The following is a 23,921-nucleotide window of genomic DNA, read 5'->3' as shown; positions in this document are numbered from 1 at the left end:
TACCTGGGTGGTTCAGTGGTTGAGCTTCTGTCTTTGGCTCAGATGGTGATCCTGGGATTGAGTTCTACATTAGGACCCCCAAAGGAAGCCTGCTTCTCCCTCTGCCTACATCTCTGCCTCTCTCTGTGCCTCTCATGAATAAATAAATAAAACCTTAAAAAAAAAAAACACCTAAAAACTGTCATACCTCAAAAGATACTATCAAGAAAGTGAAAAACAATTTACAGAATGGGAGAAAAAATTTGCGAATCATGTATCCGATATGGGCCTTGTATCTAGGATGTATAAAAAAACTTCTACAACTCAATATAAAAAGATAACTAACTCAACTTAAAAATGGGCAAAGGATGTCAATAAAAATTTCTCCAAAGGTGGGAAACAATGCCACCTCCTCAGATGATTAGAATCAACAAGATAGATGTAATAAGTGCTGGCAAAGATATTGAGAAACTGGAATCCCCACATACTTGCTGGTGGGGATATAAAATAGTGACTTAGAAAACAGTCTGGCACTTTCTCAGAATTCTGAACACAGAGCTAATATACCCACTAATTCTACAAGTAGGTACATACCCAAGAGAAAAAGAAACATATGTCCACACAAAAACTTGTAAATGACTGTTCAGAGCAACCTAATTCATCATAGGCAAAAAAGCAGAAACAATCCAAATGTCCATCGACTGATGAACAAGTAAGTACAATGTGATATGCCCACATAATGGAATATTATTTGACCATAAAAAGGAATGAAGTACTGATACATGCGACAACATGGATGAACTATGAAAACACTGATCTAAGTGAAAGAAGACACAAAAGACCACATAGTATATGATTCCATTTATAAAATGTCCAGGATAGGCAAATCTAGACACAGAATGTACATTAGTGGTTGCCTGGGGCAGAAGGAGGAGGGTAGGGAGTGGAAGGTGTTTGGTAGAAATGAGGAGTGACTGCTAATGAGTAGAAGGGGGTTCTTTATATGATAATAAAAATGTTCTAAAAAAATAAATAAAAATTAAAATGTTCTAAAATGTAATGTGGCATGGTTGTACAATTTTGAATATACTAAGAAATCACTGAATCGTACCCTTTAAATGGACAAACTATATGGTATGTGATTTATCATCTCAGTAAAACTATTAAGTATTAAAAGATCTTAGACGAGGGGATCCCTGGGTGGCGCAGTGGTTTGGCGCCTGCCTTTGGCCCAGGGCGCGATCCTGGAGACCAGGGATCGAATCCCACATCGGGCTCCTGGTGCAAGGAGCCTGCTTCTCCCTCTGCCTGTGTCTCTGCCTCTCTCTCTCTCTCTGTGTGTGTGACTGTCATAAATAAATAAAAAAGTTAAAAAAAAATTTAAAAAAAATCTTAGACGAAAAGAAGGAATGCAATTAACATAGGCAGTACACATTACTGAACAGATGTGACATTTTGCTATGTATTTCCATTAAGCATAATTTTAACTACAAAACTGTTGTATCAACATTGTTTCCATGAATAATTTGGCTATTATAAGAAGAAATTTATTTCTAGATTTATGAATAATTTACCTTAAGGTGTAATCTTCTGTCAAAGGTATACTTTCTTCCAACACAAAAGGAAGCAGCATTCTTTTATTTTAACATAAAATAAGAGAAGACTGGAATTTTTTGTTCTTTAATCTGTTGTTTTTGTGAGAAGAACGCTTAACGTGACATCTACCCTCTACAAATTTTTAAGTACACAACACAGTACTGTTAACCACAGGCTCAATGTTATACAGCAGATCTCTAGAACTTATTCATCTTGTATAACTGAAACTATATACCCATAGGAATTGCTATTCTGAACAACAGTACAATCCAAGCAATTTAGAGAATAATTAAAGCGCTGTGAGAAGGAAAGCAGACTGAACAAACTCACGTCGGGTTCTAGAGTCACACAACGCTGAAATGCCTTCGCTGAACCTCCATAGTCTTCCAACGCCAAATAGGCACAGCCAAGAGAAAACCACACCCCAAGCTGCAAAGACAAAAGGTCAAAGTCATTCAAACATATAGAGATCTATAGGATATTTACTTTACAGTCTACATTCATTTCAATGTAGGAAATTGAGTACTAGAGGTGAATTTTTTCATATAAATTTTCAAAGCTAATACAACACCAAAAGCACGTGCAGTATCACTGTATATCTTTTGCTGAGAAGGACCATTCTTTGTATTCACCAAATACCATGAATGCCATCAAGAGCCATCCATAAACCTTGATACTCTGAGAGTGGGATTAATCTAACCTTTTTATACTGAGTATCAACTATGTCAAAAGTATACAAAGTATCAACAAATTCACAACTGATCATGTATAACAAACTTCAGAAGAAAAGCTCTTGCTTTTCATCTTTAAGTTAGCCCCAAACAATTCTGTAATTTAACCCACAGCAAATGCCCTAGCCTGTATCTGCTTCGGCATGTCTGAAAATAATTTAGAGAAAGCAGGCTGAGCATCTGGATTACCAAACGCCATTCAAATTAGAAAGCCTGACTTGAGTCAACAGTAAGATGTGTTAGCAGAGAGATTTAGGGGAAAAAAAACAAAACAAAACAAAACAGGTGAAAGTAGGAAGTAGCTATTGAAATTACAGAATTCTTCATATCTGCAGCGTTTCCTTAAAATTCAATAGGCTTTATCAAAAGAACGATAAAACTGATAAAAATTCAATGAAATTAGTCAGAAACGCAGCTGTTTTGAGTCAAGTTTGCTTTCCTTTCGGATGCAGTTAGTAAGGGCAGCAGGAGCATGCCGCTGACGCTCCCTGACTCCCAGGACAAAGCAGGGAGCTGGCGGACAGGTTTGGTGACACCCTTCAGGGTGGGAAAGGAAAGGAGGTGCTTTGTTATCTGTTCGGAGCCTTCCACAGAGGCAGCGCAGGAGACCCCTCCTCCCCTGCACCCCTCCTCCCCTGGCCATTTCCACAAAACTTGTTCCTGGCTAGTTGAGGCCTGAACGGTTTTTAAGCAGATAAAGATTTTCAGCCGATAATTAGAGATAAGGCTCAGAAAGCAAACATCCCTGGGCAATTTAACACTTTGCCTTGAATTCACAAGAGGCTATAAATAACTGCTATCAGGAGCCTTTATGGACAACAGATTTTGTTAGAGGGATAGGTAACTGCTGAAAGGAGATGGGTGTGTGTTTGGGGTGGGGGTGGGGGGATGCTAGAGCTATCAGGTTGAAGCAAAGTTAGAAGTTCACTTTTCTGAATCAAGGGACTACCAGCAACTGAAAAATGACCTCATTACACCTTCCTTCTGTCAATTATTTACAGAATAGAGAGACTAAACACACTACTAATGATACCTTCTGAGCTGGCCCGAAGTCTGACACTAACTTCTAAACAATATATAAAACAAGCTAACTTCTAACTAAGGTGAAAGTTTCAAAATCTGTGTGTTATGTGTTATATTTCATTAGGTATAAGGTACACCTTTTTTTCACCATTCAACATCTCTGAGATAGATCCGACAGCTTATTGGAGTTTATTGGGGGCATTTTATTTTTTATACAAGGTGGCACCTAAAATGTGCCTGTTACAATTAATGGCATCTTTTTTTTTTTTAAGATTTTATTTATTTATTCATGAGAGACACAGAGGCAGAAACACAGGCAGAGGAAGAAGCAAGCTCCCCTCAGGGAGCCCGACGTGGGACTCGATCCCTGAACTCCAGGTTCAGGCCCTGAGCCGAAAGCAGAGCTTATTAACCGCTGAGTCATCCAGGCGTCCCCAACTAATGGCATCTTATATCTAATGAATTGTGGTGACAAGTTTACATGAAAGGAGGGATACCTCATCTCTGGGTCTAAAGCAAAAAAATGAGAACAGCCCTCAAAGTTCTCAAAAGGCATATGCTGTGCTTGCTCTCTGCAAATAACCTTCCCACAAAACTGTTTCACATGTGTTGTTATTAAAAAAAAAAAAGGCAAGTGTAAATTCAAGATGTAAATAGAGAACTTTATTTTTCAATCCACCTGGAAAGACAAAGGTTACGAATGTCTAAAATTAGCAATTCCTCACAGCTCTAAAACAAGCTGGCAATGAGATTACTATTTACCTTTAAAGTTTTGAAACAAGTCAATGTTTTGTAACAGTAAAACCAAAATAAATTTAATGAAAATCAGACAGATGACTTAATTTAATAGATAGCACTATGGTTCTCTCTCTCTCTTTTTTTTTTTTTTTACTCTTGGTCATTTGTGTTGTTTTAATAATTTGCATCTGAAGGAAAATTCTAGGATCATTAGCTGCTAGATTTCCATCTGTTGATAAGATATAATTACATAGGAGATGACTTTTGCACACACCCTATTCTTTGAAATCATGAAATGGCTTTTTAAAAAACAAACTCTAAGATCTTCTAATTACTTGTAGCTGAACCACTAAACCATAAATAATGCGTTCATATCTTGCTTCTCCATTGAGGTCCTCACAATTTGGAGAACTAAGGAGAATATTGGTGTCTCTCTTGGTTTTTTCATTTTAGACTATTACTTAACTATTATTACCAATAATGACTGGCATCTTGATTCAGGTCATGCTCTTAAGAACAGAACATCGTAAGAGAAAAAAATCAAAAGCCCTCAAAAAAACTTCTCAGATGATTCCCCAAATTAAAATCGTATATAGTTGAGTACCAAAGACCTCTACCTTCCAGTCCAGTGCAATCACGTGGGGATATAATGTTAGCCTTATCATGGTTGTCTAGAAGCCATATTTATTTTTTTTAATTTTTATTTATTTATGATAGTCATACACAGAGAGAGAGAGAGAGAGAGAGAGAGAGAGAGAGAGGCAGAGACATAGGCAGAGGGAGAAGCAGGCTCCATGCACCGGGAGCCCGATGTGGGATTCGATCCCGGGTCTCCAGGATCAGATCGCGCCCTGGGCCAAAAGCAGGCGCCAAACCGCTGCGCCACCCAGGGATCCCTAGAAGCCATATTTAAAGAGTAAAAAGGGATAGGTGAAACCAATTTTAGTGACATTTTATTTAACTGTACAAATCCAAAATATTCTAATTTTAACATGTTATCAATACACAGTATTATTGAGATTTTATATTGTTTTCATAACTAGTCTTTGAAATCTGCTATGTATCCTGCACTTATGGCACATCTCAATTTTGACTAGCCACTTTTCAAGTGTGTTCAACTGCCATACTGGTCAGCATTTATCATATTGGGCACCACAGTTCTACACTGTTTCTCCATCCCCCTCTTCTTTCTCCAATAAAAATCTATCTCCTTAGGGTGCCTGGCTGGCTCCATCAGTGGAACATGCAACTCTTGATCTACGGCTTGTGAGCTTGAGCTCTGCATTGAGTATAGAGATTACTTTAAAACAAACAAACAACTAGGTCCTCTGGCTAAGACCCTCTCTTGGGCTCGTCCTATCTTTCACATGCTATAGTCTCTCCTGTTCCTCTCTTATAATAGCAATCAGAATATTAGCACTTAATGAGCATCTACTATGTGTGCCAAGCACTTGATACCAGGAGCTTTCCATACATTACCTCATTTCTTCCTCACAAGAGTCTTGGAAGATCATAAATATTACTCTCATTAGAGAAATGATGAGGGGTTACAGACTCAGTGAGTGATAGAGAAGAGATCTGACCCAGTCAACGGGACTGCAAAGCCCATGTCTTCCTCATGTGGCCACAATGTCTCCCACTTACACCACTCCGCCCACACACATCCAAGATTTATGGCAATACCATCCTTGTCACCAATAAAGTGTGAGAAGAAAAAAAAAAAGAACAGACTTAACTGTGGGCTGGGAAAACCCAGGAGATCAATTTGTTTTTAAGATTATTTTTTTAAAAAAAGATTATTTATTTATTAGAGAGAGAGAGAGAGAGAGAGAGCATGAGCACAAGCAGGGTGAGAAGCAAAGGGAGAAGCAAGTTTCCCTGCTGAGCAGGGAGCTCCACATGGGACCTGATTCCAGGACTCCAAGATCATGACCTTAATTTAAGCCAAAGGTAGACACTTAACCGAATGAACCACCCAGGCACCCTGAAAACCAATTTTTTAAGAACTAGAGCATATCTACCCCCCAAAAGTTCTCTCAATTAGGCAAATGGACAAAGATGAAGTACAAGAATGGATGACCACGTTTAGCTGGAGGGAAGAGCTGAAAGGCAAATCTTTTATCAAAGAGACTGGGCAAGAATGGAGAAAGGTAATCATCTGACAGAGAGGCTCTGGTTGAGATTTCTATAGAGCACACTCCAGGGCAAACTGTGAAGGTAGGTTAGTTCTAGGTAGAGCAGTGATCTTTAGAAGCTGACAGTCTAGCTTCTTTTATCTGAAGGAGCTAATACAGAAACACAAAAGCAGGCCAACTACTTATTTTGAGCGTGATGATATATGCACTTAGAAGAATGGCTTAAAATTATTTTAAAAACAATTAACAAAGACCAAGAATGGTTGAGAACCTGGTCTTTCTCTGTTTCCCTCACAGAGCAGTGGGATACAGGGGAATATGGATGAGTGGAATTCGAGAGGCTCTAAGTAACTTAACCCGAGTCTCCATCACACAGTTGTTAAATGTGGATTTGACTGAACAAAAATCCCACGGCTTCTTCACACCCAGGATGCTGAAAACCCAGAGGCAACAGGGTTTGAAGGTACGTTAGTGCCATCTAGTGGCAAAGTAAGTACCCTGATGATACAAACAGGAGAAGCAGCGGGCCTGAGGAGCAAGGAAGGAATCAATTCCATCTGAAGCCTTAGAAATAAATTCAAAAGAGGTAGAGAGTAGAAAACAAGGTCTTGAAAAGAAGTAATCTGCCAGATGTCACACAACAGTTCCTGGTTCCTAGCGTGTGATGGGTGTGATGAAGAGAGAAGAGTACAATACGTATTAACGTAAATAATTAGAAATTAAACCGTTTTTTAAAACAAGAATTTAAACAGTTTGCTACTCTAAAGGCTAATAAAGACTAGGCACCACTAGGGATGGGCAAGGATTATTTTTACAACAAAAAGTTAATTTTTACAAGGGTCTTAAAAACTCATCTGCAATAGGTACTATCTGCTTATGTATTACAATTTTCTTTCTTAAATGATGAGTCTACTATTCAAATTTCCTTCCTCCTCAAAGTTTCTGCAGAATGAATGATCAGCAGCTACACACTTTGGCTAACTCTCCTCGTGGGATTGACTGAATTTTTCTGGTATCATGTTCAACACGTTAGCACGAATCCTAAAGGCTGCGCTGCACACTCCATCTCCTCCTTCCATATCCCTGACTCATTCCCATGACCCCAAATGCAGATAAGTTGTTGAGTGGGGTTTCCTTAAACAGGAAATGACCAAGACAAATCCAAGAGTGATACCAATGTTCTTTGGTAACAGCTTTTCCTGAAGTGATGGTTGGGGCTCACATTCTTTTAAAATGTGCACCACCAGCTCTTTCATAACCAAATTTCTTACTAGAACATGCAGTTCTCCTTCCTAAGGAAACAAAAGTCCTCAGTTGCCAGCTTCTCTCTTTCCCTAAAGGAAAAGTTTCCTCTATTGTAGTGTCTTGTTTAAACTGTGGGATCAACCAAACTTTACACATAAATTTTTTTCTTCTACTACATAGGCTATTAATTGTTTACTGCCCTTCTCTTAATCCTTTCCTCAATTTGGTTAGCATTGGCTCTTGTATTTGCCCATTCTTTCCAGAGAACACATAATGTGAGGTAATACAGGTGTTCACATGTCATCTGCACCTGGAAACCTCTAGATACTGCACATGCATTGGCTCTAATTCCTCCAGTGGCATGCTGAGACAGGTATTATAATCTCCACTTCACAAATAAAGAAATTGAAGCTCAGAAAGATGAGCTGATTTACCTACATTCTGTTCCTCATGGCCACTAGGATTTGGAATCAGGTTCAGGGTGGCAAGGCTTCTGTCCTCCCCACCACCCTTGAGTCACAGCTACAGCCCAGATGTTAACTGAAATGCTTGTGTTTCCTGGCAGTTATGCAAGTTAGACTTTAAGAGTTTCATTTTTTATTGCTTACCAATATGAGAAAGGAAGAACAAAAAGGAAAGAATCTCTTTTTTCTCTACATATTATTCACATATGTTCATTCTGTCTTCTCCATCGGAATGTATGCTCCAATTCCTCAAGTCTTTCCACCACAGCTAATACCAGTTCACAACAGAAACTCTTTAACTACATTTCAAATAAAAACACTTTCTTCTTTCAAAAACTACAATGAAGTCGAAAATTAACCTCTACAAATAAGGAAGAGCACAAGTTCCCAAAATAATTAACAATTCTATCAGAGTATTGTATCACAGAAGTGTGGTCTTATGTATAGAATGGGCTGGGAAGTGCTGCCTCAGATTCTGTAAAATTCCCCAGCTCCACAGAGACACTCACTGTCATGAGTGACAAAACACCCAAGGTGTAACTTTTCTTTGCTCCTGATGAAAACTCCAGTGGTTCTTCAATAAAGGAAGAAAAAAATTTCAAATGTGACAGTTTTGAGTTCAAAGCTTTCCTTAACTCCTTTTTAAAAGATTTTATCTCGGGATCCCTGGGTGGCGCAGAGGTTTGGCGCCTGCCTTTGGCCCAAGGCGCGATCCTGGAGCTCCTGGTGCATGGAGCCTGCTTCTCCCTCTCCCTATGTCTCTGCCTCTCTCTCTCTATCATAAAAAAAAATAATAAAAAATAAAAAAATAAAAGATTTTATTTCTTTTATTTTAGAAGAGAGAAAAAAAAAGAGTGTGTGAACAAGGGGAGGGACAGAGAAAGAGAGAGAGAGAATCTTAAGCAGTCTCTGCTCTGAGCCTGGAGCCCAATGTGGGGCTGGATCTCACGACCCTGAGACCATGACCTGAGCCAAAACCAAGAGTCGGGATGCTTAACTTACTGGGCCACCAGGTCCCCCCTCATAACTTCTAACTAAATCTCAGCCAAATCCACCATTACTTCCTAACATAAGACAACATCCTCTAGAGGCAAGAAGGAAGAGGTGAAGAGTAAGCGCTCTGGAACCAGCAAGCCAGATTCAAATCCCAGTTCCACCCACTGTAAGTTACGGGAACTAGTATAAATTACTTAACATTCTGTTTCCTTATCTGTGAAATGAGGGTAAAAACAGTAAATACCTCAAGGATTGTGGTGAGGATTAAAAACATATGCAAAATGCTTAGATTAGTATCTGACACCTAGTAAATACTCAACGTTATCTGCTATTATTATTATTATCATAACTGAATAAAAAAATAAACAGTGAAAACCAATAGTTATCAAGAAATGTTTGTTGGCTATGTGGTTGGTTTTTGCATCTGCTTATCTCCTTCCCTGCAACATGTTTTCCCAACTTTTGCGTCCTATCCAAATCCCAACCATTCTTCCTAGTTCAGAACATCCGCATCTGGCCTTTACTGACTGTCCACACACTCATTCATAATGCCATCACCAGGCATCCAAAGCACGCTGTCTATTTACTCCCTGGCCACATACAAAGTTATTTCTGCCTCCTCTCCTCATTTAGCCCACAGAAACCACAGGAGGGCAAGAGGCCATGTCTTAACACAATTCTTCCCTATCCCCCTCAATACCTCAAAATGGTTTACATTTACATTCTAGCTTAGACTATAGAAGATGCTTAATAAATAGAAATTGCTCTTTAAAAAAGAGGGGGGCTGGTGGCTCAGTCAGTTAAGCATCTGCCCTTGGCTAGGGTCATGATCCCAGAGTCTTGCGATCAAGCCAATGTCAGGCTCCCTGCTAAATAGGGAGTCTGCTTCTCCCTCTTCTCGGCCTCCTCTCCCCTGCTCATGCCCATGCTCTCTCTTGAATAAATAATAAAATCTTTTTTTTAAAGTAAATTTTTTAAAAAAGAAATTGTTATTATTACAGTAATGCTCTCATCTTCCTTCCAGTCTCATCAGAAATATTATTCCTCTTCCAGAGCTAATAATACCTTCATCTCTTCTCATTTCATTCTTCTCTAGAATGATATTCCCTAGTTATCTTTCCCTCTCCCTATAACATTCAATCTCTTCTCCATCCATCCACTGGATTCACGCTCTTCTTTATCCACTGCCCTCAATCATGTAAAGGTCTCCAGTATCTTGAAAAGATTTACTTGCCTCTTCTGCCCCTTGTACATGACATTTTGACTCTCAACTCTTTGACATGCTCCTAATATGAACAATCTACACATGCCATATCCTTTTTCTCGTGTGCCACTCTAAACCTCCTGAAGCTGGTTCTGAAGGTCATTAGTGAGCTCTAAATCCAGTGATCTCTTCTTGGCCCTCTCTGGACTTCATCACTACATGTGACATTACTCACTAACTTTTTCCTCTAGTTTCCACGAATTCTCTCCATGAATCCCTACCCTTCTGACCAAGGCTCTGGTGTATTTTGTTTGAATCTTCACTGGTGCTATTTCTTCTGCCCTCCTTCAACTGCTGCTCAAAGGTCAAAGTTTTGGTCTGTGTTCTCTTCCAAGATTTTCTATAAAGAATGCATTCATATGCATGGCTTCATGTTACTTCCACAAAAAAGCCCCAATCTGCAAGCTCAATTCTGGTCTCACCACTCAACTTCAGGTTCTTATGTCCAAAGGACAATCAGCCATCTCTGTTTAGACACAGTAATATACTTTCATATTCAATACCCAAAGTTATATCATCTTCTCCTATAAAAGATATCTTCCCTTCCTCATGAATTCTCTAGATTCTATGAATAAGGACATTTTCCATTTTAATCAGATAACTGAGAAAACTGGCATCCTCTTGATTCCAAGCTCTCCCTCCATCCTGTCAGTCCAAATGAGTAAGCCCCAGATGATTTTCCTCTGTAATGAGGCTTCAATCTGTTCTATCTTTCCACCCTCGTGGCTAAAGCCACTGCCAAGTCATCCATAACATTCATTCCTTATTTAAACTCCCTATAATCCCATTTTTGTCATGTCACTCTTTTATTCAAAACCACAACAGGCTTCCACATCTACAGGGGTGGATAATCCTGAAGAAGGGCATGTAGGTCCCTTCATAAACTAGTTCTACCCCATCACTCCCTGGTGGAAACCCTCCGCCTTCCACTGATAGGATGACACAGCCAAATTCATCCCCACATCTGTGTCTGTATATGGTAGGTTCACGATAATGCTTAGTTAGGCAGCCATGTAATATACTGTTCAAACAGCAACATTTTTGAAAGTGAAAGAGCATTAAAAAAGAATTAAAGTAAAAAAAAAAGAATTAAAGGCCTTCTTCAAAAAGGCCTTATTAATTATTGACAAATAAACCATTGAGCAACAAACTTGTTTTACTGTAATGGGGACGTAAAAGACTGTTCTATTCAAACTTGAAAAATAAAAGTATATTAAGGTAAAAATATTTAAATCCTGATTATCTGAACATTTAAAAACAAAAGGAACATTAATCAAGCTACACATTTATGACATGTGCAACATTCCTATATTACAGAATTAAAATTACTTAAATTTTATTAGATGTTCATAAACTTTATTCATTTCCTTAATCATATCTAATCTAATACCATGCCATTGCTGTTTTCCTGATTAATTTGTTTTTGATATGATCTTAGTACTTACAATTTTCTCAAAAAATTACCTTACTCCAACACTGTTCTTGATTGTTAATTGTCAAATCTATTAATACATTTAAAATTGTTAAAACTGGGGATCCCTAGGTGGCGCAGAGGTTTAGTGCCTGCCTTTGGCCCAGGGCGCGATCCTGGAGACCCGGGATCGAAAACCACGTTGGGCTCCCGGTGCATGGAGCCTGCTTCTCCCTCTGCCTATGTCTCTGCCTCTCTCTCTCTCTCTCTCTCTCTGTGACTATCATAAATAAATAAATAAGTAAAATAAAAAATAAAATTGTTAAAACTTTTGGTTGACTCTTGTCTATAAGCCATAAAGATTTTGGCTGAGCAAATATTCTTTCTAAATGTAGTGAGGAGAAATGAAAAACCGAACTACCAAACAACCCAGCAAATTCCACCCTGGGGTATATAGATTTGTAAGAACTGAAATCATTGTCTTAAAGAGGCATCTTCACCCTTATGTTCACTGCAACGTTATTCACAACAGCCAAGGCATGGAAACAATCTAATTGCCTGTGAATAGATGAATGGATAAAGAAAAAAGTACACACACACACACACACACACACACACACACACACACACACACACACACACACATATACACACACAGAAATGTTATCCAGCCATGTAAAGAAGGAAATCCTGCCTTTTGTGACAACATAGATGGACTCTGAGGACATTATGCTAAATGAAGTCAGAGAAAGACAGATACTGTATGTTCTAACTTGTATATGGAATCTAAAAAGCTGAATCTAGAAATAGAATGGTGATTGTCAGCGGCTAAGGGGGCAGGGGAAATGGGGAGACACTGGTCAAAGGAGACAAGCTTTCAATTATAAAATTAGTATGTTCTGGGGTTCTAACATACAGCATGGTGATTATAGTTAACAAGGCTGCCTCATATACTTGAAAGTTGCCAAGAGGGTAGATTTTAAATGTTATCAACACACACAGTGGTAATTATGTAACGTAACAGAGGTGTTAACTAATGCTACTGTGGTAAGCATTGTGCAATATATACAAGTATCAATCACATTGTATACCTTCAACTTACACCATGCAATATATCAATTATATTTCAATAAAGCTGGTAAAACTTTTAATGCACTGAGATAACTGGTAAACTCAGAGCAAATGTTGCTAAACAGAAGACATCCTTTTTTTTTTTTTTTTAAGATTTATTTATTCATTCAGAGAGAGCGAAGAGAGAGGCAGAGACACAGGCAGAGGGAGAAGCAGGCTCCACGCAGGAAGCCTGATGTGGGACTCGATCCCGAGTCTCCAGGATCACACCCGGGGCTGCAGGCAGCGCTAAACAGCTGCGCCACCGGGGCTGCCCGATATTCTTAATACTAATCTTGTTAATATTGAAACTTACAAGTATTTTTCTTAGGAATTACCTTTTGGCCTCCGTTTAGAGTTCCTTTCTGCAATTTTTTTTTTAACTAGGCTCCACACCCAATGTGGAGCCCAGTGCCAGGCCTGAACTCAGGACCCTGGGATCAAGACCTGAGCTGAAGTTACGAGTTGGACACTTAACCAACTGAGTCACACAGACACTCTGAACAAATATTTTTAAAAAGACAAAATTCATCAAATAAGTTGTTTCTACTTAGGATTCTCTGTAAATTTCACCAAATTTAGACACCAAATTTAGGCCTGCTAAACTACAGGCCTATTTCAAGTATAGAATAGAAATTTTTTCAATTAAAGATAGAAGCTCAATAAAAGTTTCCTGAGGGCACACTTGGGTGGCTGAGTTGGTTAAGTGTCCAATTCTTGATTTCAGCTCAGGTTATGATCTCAGGGTTGTGGGATCCAGACCGGCATCCAGTTTCATGCTATGCGTGGAATCTGCTTGGGATTCTTCTCTCCCTCTCCCTCTACCACTACCCCCCCTTAAAAAAAATTTCCTACAAATTATTATTGATATTTTAAGTACAATGGTATTACAGTTACTTTTTAAAGCCATTTCTTCAGAGATGTATATTCAACATTTAAAAATTAGGCTCAGGTAGCTCAGCGGTTTAGCGCTGCCTTCAGCCCACAGTGTGGTCCTGGAGACCCAGGATTGAGTCCTGCGTTGGGCTCGCTGCATGGAATGGAGCCTGCTTCTCCCTCTGTCTGTGTCTGTGCCTCTCTTTCTGTGTGTGTCTCTCATGAATAAATAAAATCTTTAAAAAATTTTTTTAAATAAAAATTAAATGATTTGATATATTGGATTTGTTTCAAAATAATATTGGGTAGAGTTAGGGAAATATTGGTGAAACAAGATCAGCCATGAGTTAATAATTGTTGAAGCTGGCTGATGGGCATGTGGGAAGGGGCTCAGTATAGTGGTCTCTCTGCTATTGTATATTTTATATAATTGAAATTTGCTTAGTAAAAGATTACAAAGAAAAGATTCCTCCTAGGTGGATGTTACAAACTGAGTTATACCCCTCAAAATTCATATGTTGAAAATCAACCCTCAGTGTGACTATGCTTAGAGATAGGACCTTTAAGAAAATAATTAAGACTAAGTGAGGTCATAGGAGTGGGACCCTAATCTGATAGGACTGGTGTCCTTAGAAGAAAAGAACTATATGCACACAGAGGAAAAGTCTTGCCATCCAAAAGCCAGGAAGAGTGATCTCACTAGAAACCACCCCTAAAGGCACCCTGATCTCAGACTGTTACCTTCCAGAATTGTGAGAAAATAATTTTGTTATTTAAGCCACCTAGTCTGTAGCATTTTGTTAAAGCAGCCCCAGTGGACTATACAGTAGAGATATTCAAAAGTATAATTTTGCATTTCAAAATCAAATCCTTTCATTTGAGCTGTCATTATTCCTCTTATGGAAAATTTCAATGTCTCCCTCTTTGAAAGTGTTGCCTGCAATAATTATAATTTGCTAAAAACTTTTTTACAAAAGCTTAAGTTTTGGGATCCCTGGGTGGCGCAGCGGTTTGGCACCTGCCTTTGGCCCGGGGCGCGATCCTGGAGACCCAGGATCGAATTCCATGTCGGGTTCCCGGTGCATGGAGCCTGCTTCTCCCTCTGCCTGTGTCTCTGCCTCTCTCTCTCTCTCTCTCTCTCTCTCTCTCTCTCTCTCTCTGTGACTATCATAAATAAATAAAAATTTTTAAAAAAAGCTTAAGTTTTTTGGAGCTCCATTAATTGAATACACAAAAGATTTCCAATTGATTTTGAACATAATACAGCCAACATGCAAAAGACTTTTTCTTTAGGGATCCCTGGGTGGCGCAGCGGTTTGGCGCCTGCCTTTGGCCCAGGGCGCGATCCTGGAGACCCGGGATCGAGTCCCACGTCGGGCTCCCGGTGCATGGAGCCTGCTTCTCCCTCTGCCTGTGTCTCTGCCTTTCTCTCTCTCTCTGTGTGACTATCATAAATAAATAAAAATTAAAAAAATTATAAAAAAAAAAAAAAAGACTTTTTCTTTAAAAGTTCATATCAGGGGATTCCTGGGTGGCTCAGCGGTTTGGCGCCTGCCTTTGGCCCAGGGCGTGATCCTGGAGTCCCGGGATCGAGTCCTGCGTCAGGCTCCCGGCATGGAGCCTGCTTCTCCCTCCTCCTGTGTCTCTGCCTCTCTTTCTCTCTATGTCTATCATAAATAAATAAATAGATCTTTAAAAAAAATAAAAGTTCATATCATAGTAGGACAATTAAATTGGTTTATAATTCTTCAAAAACTTGAACATTTTTAAAGTCTACTTGATGGGCAGAAACAAAAAAGTATATACTGCCACACTATACAAATTTTAATTCAACATCAGATGTGTCACAAGAATCTTCTAATCCAATTACCGAAACAGTGTATATAAAATAAATGACAAGTTTTTTTTTAAGATTTTATTTATTTTTTCATGAGAGATGCAGAGAGAGAGAGAGAGAGAGAGAGAGGCAGAGAGAGATACAGGCAGAGGGAGAAGCAGGCTCCCCCTTAGGGAGCCTAATGTAGGACTCGATCCAGGACCCCGGGATCACGTCCTGAGCCGAAGGCAAATGTTCAACTACTGAGCCATCCAGGCAACAGTTTTTATATCCATTAGGAGAAGCTTGTTTGGGTCACACTACATCTACCACTACAACCAAATCCAAGTACATTTATGTGCCACAGGTTTTCTTAATTCAGAAAGAGCATTCTTTTTACCATGTTGCCATGTTTCACCAAAATTTATATCATTATCACCACTAAAAGAAACATTTTTATCTGTTATGTTTAACTTGTTAACTGAATTTACAACAGCATGCAAAATAATGTCAGATGTTTCATCTTTGAGAGAATGAATTTCCAAAAATTTTATTTTGAATCCACTAACAGGGTGAAAAAAACTAAACCATCATGAGAACAGAATTAATGACTTTTCTAGTTGAAGCATCTGATGTCACTGATACTAAACTGGTGAAATCAACTGGTACTGAACTACTTCTGCTAAACGAGCAGCACATTAACACCTATGATCTTAACTTTTCATACATGTACAAGAAAATGTGGTATGGACCAATCTTGTAAACCATTTGTGCTCATTTTCATTTGCTCTAGATAAAAAAGCTAAGCCTCATTGAATGACATGGAAATATATATCCTATCCCTGTATATTAAATCATCATCTTTGGACATGACTTCTTAAAAAAAAAAACTACTAACTTTTGACATAAATGTTAATGTTTCCTCAATAGACTTAGGTCTTCTGGTTTTCCTGTAGTCAGTGATATAACCATGGCCCCTGAGGTGGAGAGTAAATGTCAACTACATTTTATGCAAGTTCATTAGCTCTCTTGATAAATGAGAATTAAGCTCCTTATTGTTGTCCACTAAAAACATACGTTTTTGGTTTATTTGCTTTTTGGAAATAAATGCTGCCAAAGGGTTCATTATAAACTATATAAAAAGTTATCAAATGGGGCACCTAGGTGGCTCAGTGGTTAAGCGTCTACCTTTGGGTCAGGTCATGATCCCGGAGTCCTGGGATTGAGCCCCACATCAGGCTCCCCACCGGGAACCTGCTTCTCCCTCTGCCTATGTCTCTGCCTCTCTCTCTCTGTGTCTCTCATGAATAAACAAAATCTTTTTTAAAAAAGTTATCAAGCAAAAGAATAAAAATAGTGGTACATTTAGGCCATACAATAAGTGACCAAACCACTGAAGCAAGAGAATTCAGACTAGTCCCCATGTGCTTTATTTATGGCAGGCCTGTTCTGTTCTGCTCCCCATACGTCTGGCCTACGATTCCCCACATTTCCCACTAATCCTGCCAACTGGTAGCCAGGCAACGTCATGCCTCACACGGGCCGCAGTTTGGCACAAATGTCTGATATATACCAGGGGGCTTATAAAGACATTGGCTCCAGTATTTCTCCTACTACCACCCGAGGCCTGAAAGACGTGGCCTGTTCTCAGCACCTCTGATCAACCACAGTAGGTTGTATCAGCAAGCATCCTGCATGCTGTCCTTGAATGGGTAATGTTAGCAATTTGTGTCCAGAATGGGTTGGAAAAGAGACAAGCTGGTCATTGTAAATGACCATGTACTGGTCATTGTAAAGTGGGTGCTCTGTCCATTGCAAATGCATTAAATATAATACTAGATGAGACTATGGCAGAAGGTACAAAGTGGAATGTCTGTGAAAACCCACTCTAACTGCTCTTTATGCAACAATAATACTTCATTTAAGAAAGAAAAATCTGGGCAGCCCGGGCGGCTCAGCGGTTTAGCGCCTGCCTTCAGCCCGGGGCGTGATCCTGGAGACCCAGGATCGAGTCCCACATCAGGCTCTCTCCATGGAGCCTGCTTCACCCTCTGCCTGTGTCTCTGCCTCTCTCTCTCTGTCTCTGTGTCTCTGATAAATAAATTTTAAAAAATTTTTAAGAAAAGAAAAATCTTGCAAAAAACACTAAACGGATGGGTTACGAGGATATCAAGCATAAACTGGCCATTTATGTTTAATGAACTCTCAAATCCATGGCTTTCTTCATCAGTTCCAGTGGGCAGTCAGTTCCCCTTCTGAACATCTATTCACCTTGCACCATCCAGGGCACAGGTGCTAACTCCTGCCCAATCTCCAGCACCGCCTTCCCTGACCCTGTCAAGTCCACAGCAACTGCCCACCTCTTCTCAACTACAGCCCTTCTGCCTATGCATGTCTCTGGAGTAATATCACATAACCTTACAAAGGTAGGTGACCAATTCAATGAGGAGAGTTCAGGAAAATAAACGGGGATGGGGGGTGCACACTGGGGAAGGACTGACAAATGAAAAGGAATATAGTGTGTGTACTGACAGAGGGTAAAAAAAATAATAGGAAGTGATATTTTCCTTTTTCAGAGCTACACATACTGGTTTGATATCTGAGCAATTTCCTTGCTTTTACTTTTTACATAAGAGTAGGAGACAATGGGAATAATAAGTAGACATAGGATATCTGTTTTAATTCTGGTCCTGAGACTATAAGATCCTGCTTGGAGGTTTGGCTACCACTGCCTCTCACTTTCTTCAGCTTCCAACAGCCCATAAACTCTAGTGTAAGGTTGAATTTTAGTAGTTTCAGAAGTTGCTTGGGAAAATGAAAGAGGTAGGTATGAGTGAACAACAGCTGACAATTTCAAAGGCACAAATGTAAATGGTACACACATCTTCTGGTCCTCTAACAAATGTACTGCAGATTTTGCATTTGGGTTTGCAGACTCTCCCTGATATAAAACCAAACATTCCTATTTTTATACCAATTCGGTTTCAGAAAGTCATTGCAATGCATAAAAACTATTCAAGTATCACTCTCGTTTTGCCCAAATTTTGTTATTAAAAATAACTGTTTGGAAATGTTTGAAAGTAGAGAATACATTTCTTTAAATTCCTTTTTCTATTAAATTCTGTTCTTATATTTTCCTTCTATTTCGGGACTCAGAGGAGACAATAGCATGCAGGAGCTCTCATTGTTCAGAGAGAGTTTAAACTTGGATCCTAAGTTCTGATGTCTACGGAGTCCAAGTTTGCATCTTGTAGTAGTTCTGTACAACTGTAGCATCAAATGCCTGCATATTTTGGCATGGCTCACAGTCTGTCTGAATAGGATCCATATGACAAACTACAAAATATCCTCACATAACATCTGTTTGTATTGTGATGCTGCTTTGAGCAACTGTCATTTCTTTGTCTTGCTAAGTAATTAATTCAAAATTATATAATGAGACTACCAAGTCCTGTCAAGTCCTCTCTTGCAAATTCCCTCATACCCATCCCATTTTTCTATTGCCCTTGCCATACTGATAACTGTCACGCTAAACTAGTGCTTGCCTCCCAAACCTGTCTACATCTAGTATCTCACATGGCCACAATGTTGCCAAAACAATAAGCCTAAATTACCTCCACAAAAACCACATTCCTTCATTCAAAAGAAAGCCAAACACAAATCAGCCCTTCAATGGCTCCCTATCTGCCAAGTAAAAAGCCAAAGAGCTTAGCCTCACATTTAAGACCTTTTATAATCTGGCTCCAGTCCAGATTTTCCACTGGAACTGCCCTATTCCCTCGTACTCTCCAAAACTTCTAACTTCACTAACTCCCCTGTTCCCCCAACTCTCTCTCTTTCTGTTTCTCTCTCTCTTTCTCTCTCTCTCTCTCTCTCTCCTTCCTTTCTGTTTTCAGGGCTTTGTTCATACTGTCCACCTGCCTGGAATGCCATCACTACTGCCCTCCTCTTGGCCTATTCAAGTAATGTCCTTTAAAGCCAAATGCAACATCCTATCTATACCACTTCTTTGACCTCTCTATGACTGGTGCTTTACAAATAACTCACTTGGTATTTCTTTGATGCCTCATACTATTGGCTAGTTTTGCTTATGTTCACTTCACTAGATTGTACCAGAGGATACACACCAGCCTTCTTGGTGATCTGCTGCTACTGTTTTGTCCTCTGATTCAATGTTAAATGCACAGCAGATGATTAGTATATATATTTGATTGACTGGCTAAAGATATTATTTATTTGCTCACTCAACAAATATTTATTTATTGAATCCCAGTATGTGCTAGGCACTGGTATAGGCACCAGGAAAATATAAATGAAGCATAAAGATTAAAAACTTCTGCCCTCATAGGACTTACACTCTAGGGAAGGAGAAATATAATTTTTTTCTTTTCAAAATAAGCTGTAAAAATATTAGAAGATGCTAGGCGCTCTGAAGAAAAAGCAGTGAAAGAAAGTAAAGAGTATAAGGCAGAGGTGGAAAGTGGGCTGTGATTTTACATAGAATGATCATGGACGGTCTCTCTGAACAAGTGATATTTGAGCAACAATTTGAATGAGATCATGGAGTGAGGTACACAGATATCTGGAAGAACATCCTGGGCAAAGGGAAAGCAAGTGCTAAAACCTTGAGGACGAATGTGTCTGGAATATTCAGGGAAGCACAAAGAGGCTAATGTGAGCTGAGTGGGTAGGTGGGGGGATGGGAGGAGCTAGGCTGGGAGAAGCCCTGCCAGCCTTTCAGGGATTTGGGCTGTTATCACTAGGGAATGGAGTAGATGAATGACACACGTGACTCACATCTGAAAGGACTTGGATGGTCACTGAGAATAGGCAGATGGGAACACAGGCAGAGGCAGGAAAGACGAGTAAGGGTAATTTAGGATGGGACAAAAGCCTTTAGGAGGGGGAGAATGGTATCTTAGACACAGGAGATGTTAAGTCAGAGTAACGCATGGAGAGATGGGGGGGGGAGCAGTTAGACACAGGGGTCTCGAGTTCAGGGGAGAAAATGGGGCTGAAACCCACTTTGTGGAGTTGTCAGTGTACAGATGGCATCAAACCTGTGGGAGCAGATGAAACCTAGGGAGCCAGTTTAGACTAAGATAAGGCCCAAAGGCTAAGCCTAGGAACCTGCCAAAACAGAGGAGGAGGAGCCAGTGAGGCAGGAGCAAAACAAGGAAAACACTAATGTCAGTGTATTGGAAAGAGACTGTGTGCTTGAGAGAGTAACCAGGTTTGTGAGGTATGTGGCACTGATTTAACTTAGACTACAGAGACTAAGGAAGGGAGCTTATTTTCTTACTCATTATGGCAGCTGTGGTTAGGCAAATTTTAGGCAGAGGTACTAAGATAAACAAGCATAGCATACAATTTCTCATATTAAAAGTAACATTTTGAGAACACAATATTGAGTTCTATTTCCTACCAAAAAAAAAAAAAAGCCTAGTAATAATCAAGTTAGTGAAGGGTTTGTAAATCTTGGCACAACTGACATTTTCAGCGGGATAATTCTTTACCTTAGGGGGCTATCTTGTGCATTCCGGGATGCGTAGCAGCAGCTTTGGAATCTACCCACTAGGTGGCAGTAGCAGACACCTGCCCCCCTCCCCGCCCCCTCACCCCCCCACCCCCACCCCGTCACTTTCCCCAAAGTGCCAAATGCCCCTTGCAGGGCAAAATCCTCCCCAGCTAAGAATCACTGTTAGAGAAAGCTGTCAATAAAAACCAACTCTAAGTACACTTTAAACATCCTTGTTGCCAAGTGCACCTGTTAATTTCTGCTGATGATCTAATTTCTGCTGATAAACTCTTCCCCAGATTTCTTACCAGCCAGCTGATTTGGAAGGTTCTTATTATATTCATTACCCAGAATGATGAAAGCAAGCAATTAGCTAAAAAATGTACTTCTTTGGGATTCCTGGGTGGCGCAGCGGTTTGGCGCCTGCCTTTGGCCCAGGGCGTGATCCTGGAGACCCGGGATCGAATCCCACGTCGGGCTCCCGGTGCATGGAGCCTGCTTCTCCCTCTGCCTATGTCTCTGCCTCTCTCTCTCTCTCTCTCTCTCTCTCACTATCATAAATAAATAAAAATTTTAAAAAAATGTACTTCTTTTTCAATATGCCCCAAACCTACCCAAAAATGATCATCTCTGCCCACACTTGTTCATAGCAGCACTATTCATAACATCCAAGAGGTAGAAGCAACCCAGTGTTCAACTACAGACAAATAAACAAAAAGTGGCATATCCATACAATGGAATATTACTCAGCCTTCAAAAAGGACATTCTGATACATGTTACAACATGGACATTATGCTCAGTGGAATATGCCAGTCACAAAGGGACAAACGCTGGTATGACTCTACTCATATGAGGTACTTACATTATCAAAAATTCATGGAGACACAACGTAGAACAGTTGCCAGAAACCAAAGAAAGGGGAGAGGAGAGAGCTACTGTTCAATGTGAACAAAACTAAAACTAAAACTTTAGTTTTGCAGAATAAAATAAGTCGCAAAGATGGATGGCAGTGATGGTTGCAAATGAGAAGTCACTCAACACTACAGAACTGTACACTCAGAGATGGTTAAGATGGTAAATTTTATTTTATGTGTTTTTTACCACAATTTTTTTAAAATCATACAAGCTTTGGGGTCAGGCTGCCTTGAGTTCAAAAACCAGCAAAAAGCCCAACAAGGTATCTGGCTCATAGTAAGTGCTCAGTCAATATTAGTAGCTGATTACAAATTAGTATTTTAACCAGAATTCTCCCAAGTCAGTGTGCATGTTTGTCAGGACCCATGGCTGACAATGATGTGTCCATTTGATTGGTGAAACAGGGAAGCAGTCATAAGGAAAGTATGGTTTAAAAAAGCCATCACTGTTTCTCAGAATTAAAATCATTTTACCAACTGCATATCATTAAGTACAAAGTAAGGTCAATTTCATCCCCCTCAAAATTAGGTCCTCTCTTGTGGCTTTATCTTGTCATTTATTTTAAAGATCCAGACTCTTTTTGTATTATTTTTTCAAACCTTAAAATTTAAACATTTAAAAATATGTGTGTATGTAAATATAAACTTTTTCTTCAATGATCAATAATCCATTCTAGAGGTTATCCTATTTATATGAGCTTCGCTTTCATTATTGATTTCAACAATCCCCTGCCCAGTCCTACAGGGTCTATAATTTGGAGTCCCATTCATTTCCTAATTTTGTGTTAAGGACAGTTAAAAGAAAGAAATAACAAAATAAAACAGAAAAGTAAATAACAGAAATGCAAAAGAAAGTGCACAAGAGAAAACTAACATGTTTGACAACATACACAAAGCACTGAAGGCTCCATTATCAGCTTATGGAGACAAGCTCACCAGGCAGGAGGACAGGAAACGGGTACTCATTCAGTAAGGAACCAAAGCAAAGAAAAACATGAGTGCCAGAGCAGTTGGGGCTTTCTGAATTGTCTCACCTGCATGGGATTGATCTTCACAGAGCACTCAAAACACTCCACGCATTCTCTGAACTCCTTGTTCCGCAGATGAAGAAGGCCTTTGGAGCGTTGGGCTCGAGCGCTACGGTGGCGAGATAGCTCCCACGCCTGGTCATAGCAAGAGTGGTCTCGAAGGACATCTCCAAGTAAGCAGTATAAACTCGGCGTCTCTTTTTTCTCCAGCTCTTGCCTAAGGATTTCTTCTGCCTAGAAATAACAGAAACAAATGAATTGCTTATAATGACAAATAGCTTTTTGTTTGTTTTAGCACATATACATCTTTTATCCCACAGGATAAAAGTTTTTCTTTTTCTTTTCAAAGTTTGAGATGATCTGCTTATTTTATGCCATCTGGGACCACAAGCTGAATAAGAGAAAACAAATATGGTACAGGTAAAAGAGAAGAACAAGAAGTAAGAACTGCTTTACTGACATCTGGAATCCTAGACGTCAGGAGGATCTAGGAAAGAAAGGCACCAAGAGAAGCTTACTCCATGATACTGAGCTCCCCATTTGCTCCCACTCTAGTTGTCAGCACTGTGACAGAGCAGTGTCTTTAGTTCACTTTTACCCAATGGCAGTGAAACATAGGTTTTTCCTTTTTTATTTATTTACTTCGTGTTTGTTTTGTTTCTCCTTTTTTAAAATGGCATGTTCAGGGAGCCTGGGTTTGCTGAAACATTTATCAAAGAAGGAGAGGAGTACAATTTAATAGTCCTTGCTTCTTCTCATAGATAAAACTTGGCCAACATGAGGCCTATCTGTTTCCAGACAATCCATTCCCTTTAGAAATTAAAGACCATCCTCAGTACACTGCACAAGCTTGGGTATTATTCTCAAACGTCTACAATTCTGATTCACCTCATTAGCTAAGCTAATTCTATACTTGTTACCATTACTACTCTGCTTCCCCCCAACAATGTCCCTTACCCCTTGTTTCTGTTCAGTTTCAACAGCATGCTAGCAGCTCTACTTTCCATCCTCACATACAAACACCTTCTTATAAACAGCAGTGGAGTCACCGAAGATGCCAAGACAGCCACAGCCAT

The 23,921-nt window shown here is 39.6% G+C and overlaps 1 protein-coding gene across 1 annotated transcript in view; it reads right to left on the bottom strand.

Annotated features, from left to right (window-relative positions):
• TTC27 (tetratricopeptide repeat domain 27) overlaps nt 1-23,921 on the bottom strand; it is a 177,449-nt gene that overhangs the window by 28,322 nt on the left and 125,206 nt on the right. The window contains exons 13-14 of the mRNA XM_055327505.1: nt 22,852-23,079; nt 1,906-2,004 (exon numbers count right to left, since the gene is read on the bottom strand). Coding sequence (XP_055183480.1) covers nt 1,906-2,004; nt 22,852-23,079 — 327 coding nt within the window. The remainder of the gene's footprint in view (nt 1-1,905; nt 2,005-22,851; nt 23,080-23,921) is intronic.

This window comes from Nyctereutes procyonoides, unplaced genomic scaffold (genome assembly GCF_905146905.1).
Source record: "Nyctereutes procyonoides isolate TBG_1078 unplaced genomic scaffold, NYPRO_anot_genome, whole genome shotgun sequence".
Classification (NCBI taxonomy): domain Eukaryota; kingdom Metazoa; phylum Chordata; class Mammalia; order Carnivora; family Canidae; genus Nyctereutes; species Nyctereutes procyonoides.
The sequence above is the reverse complement of the archived record's forward strand: the minus strand, read 5'-3'. Positions and strand labels throughout refer to the sequence as shown.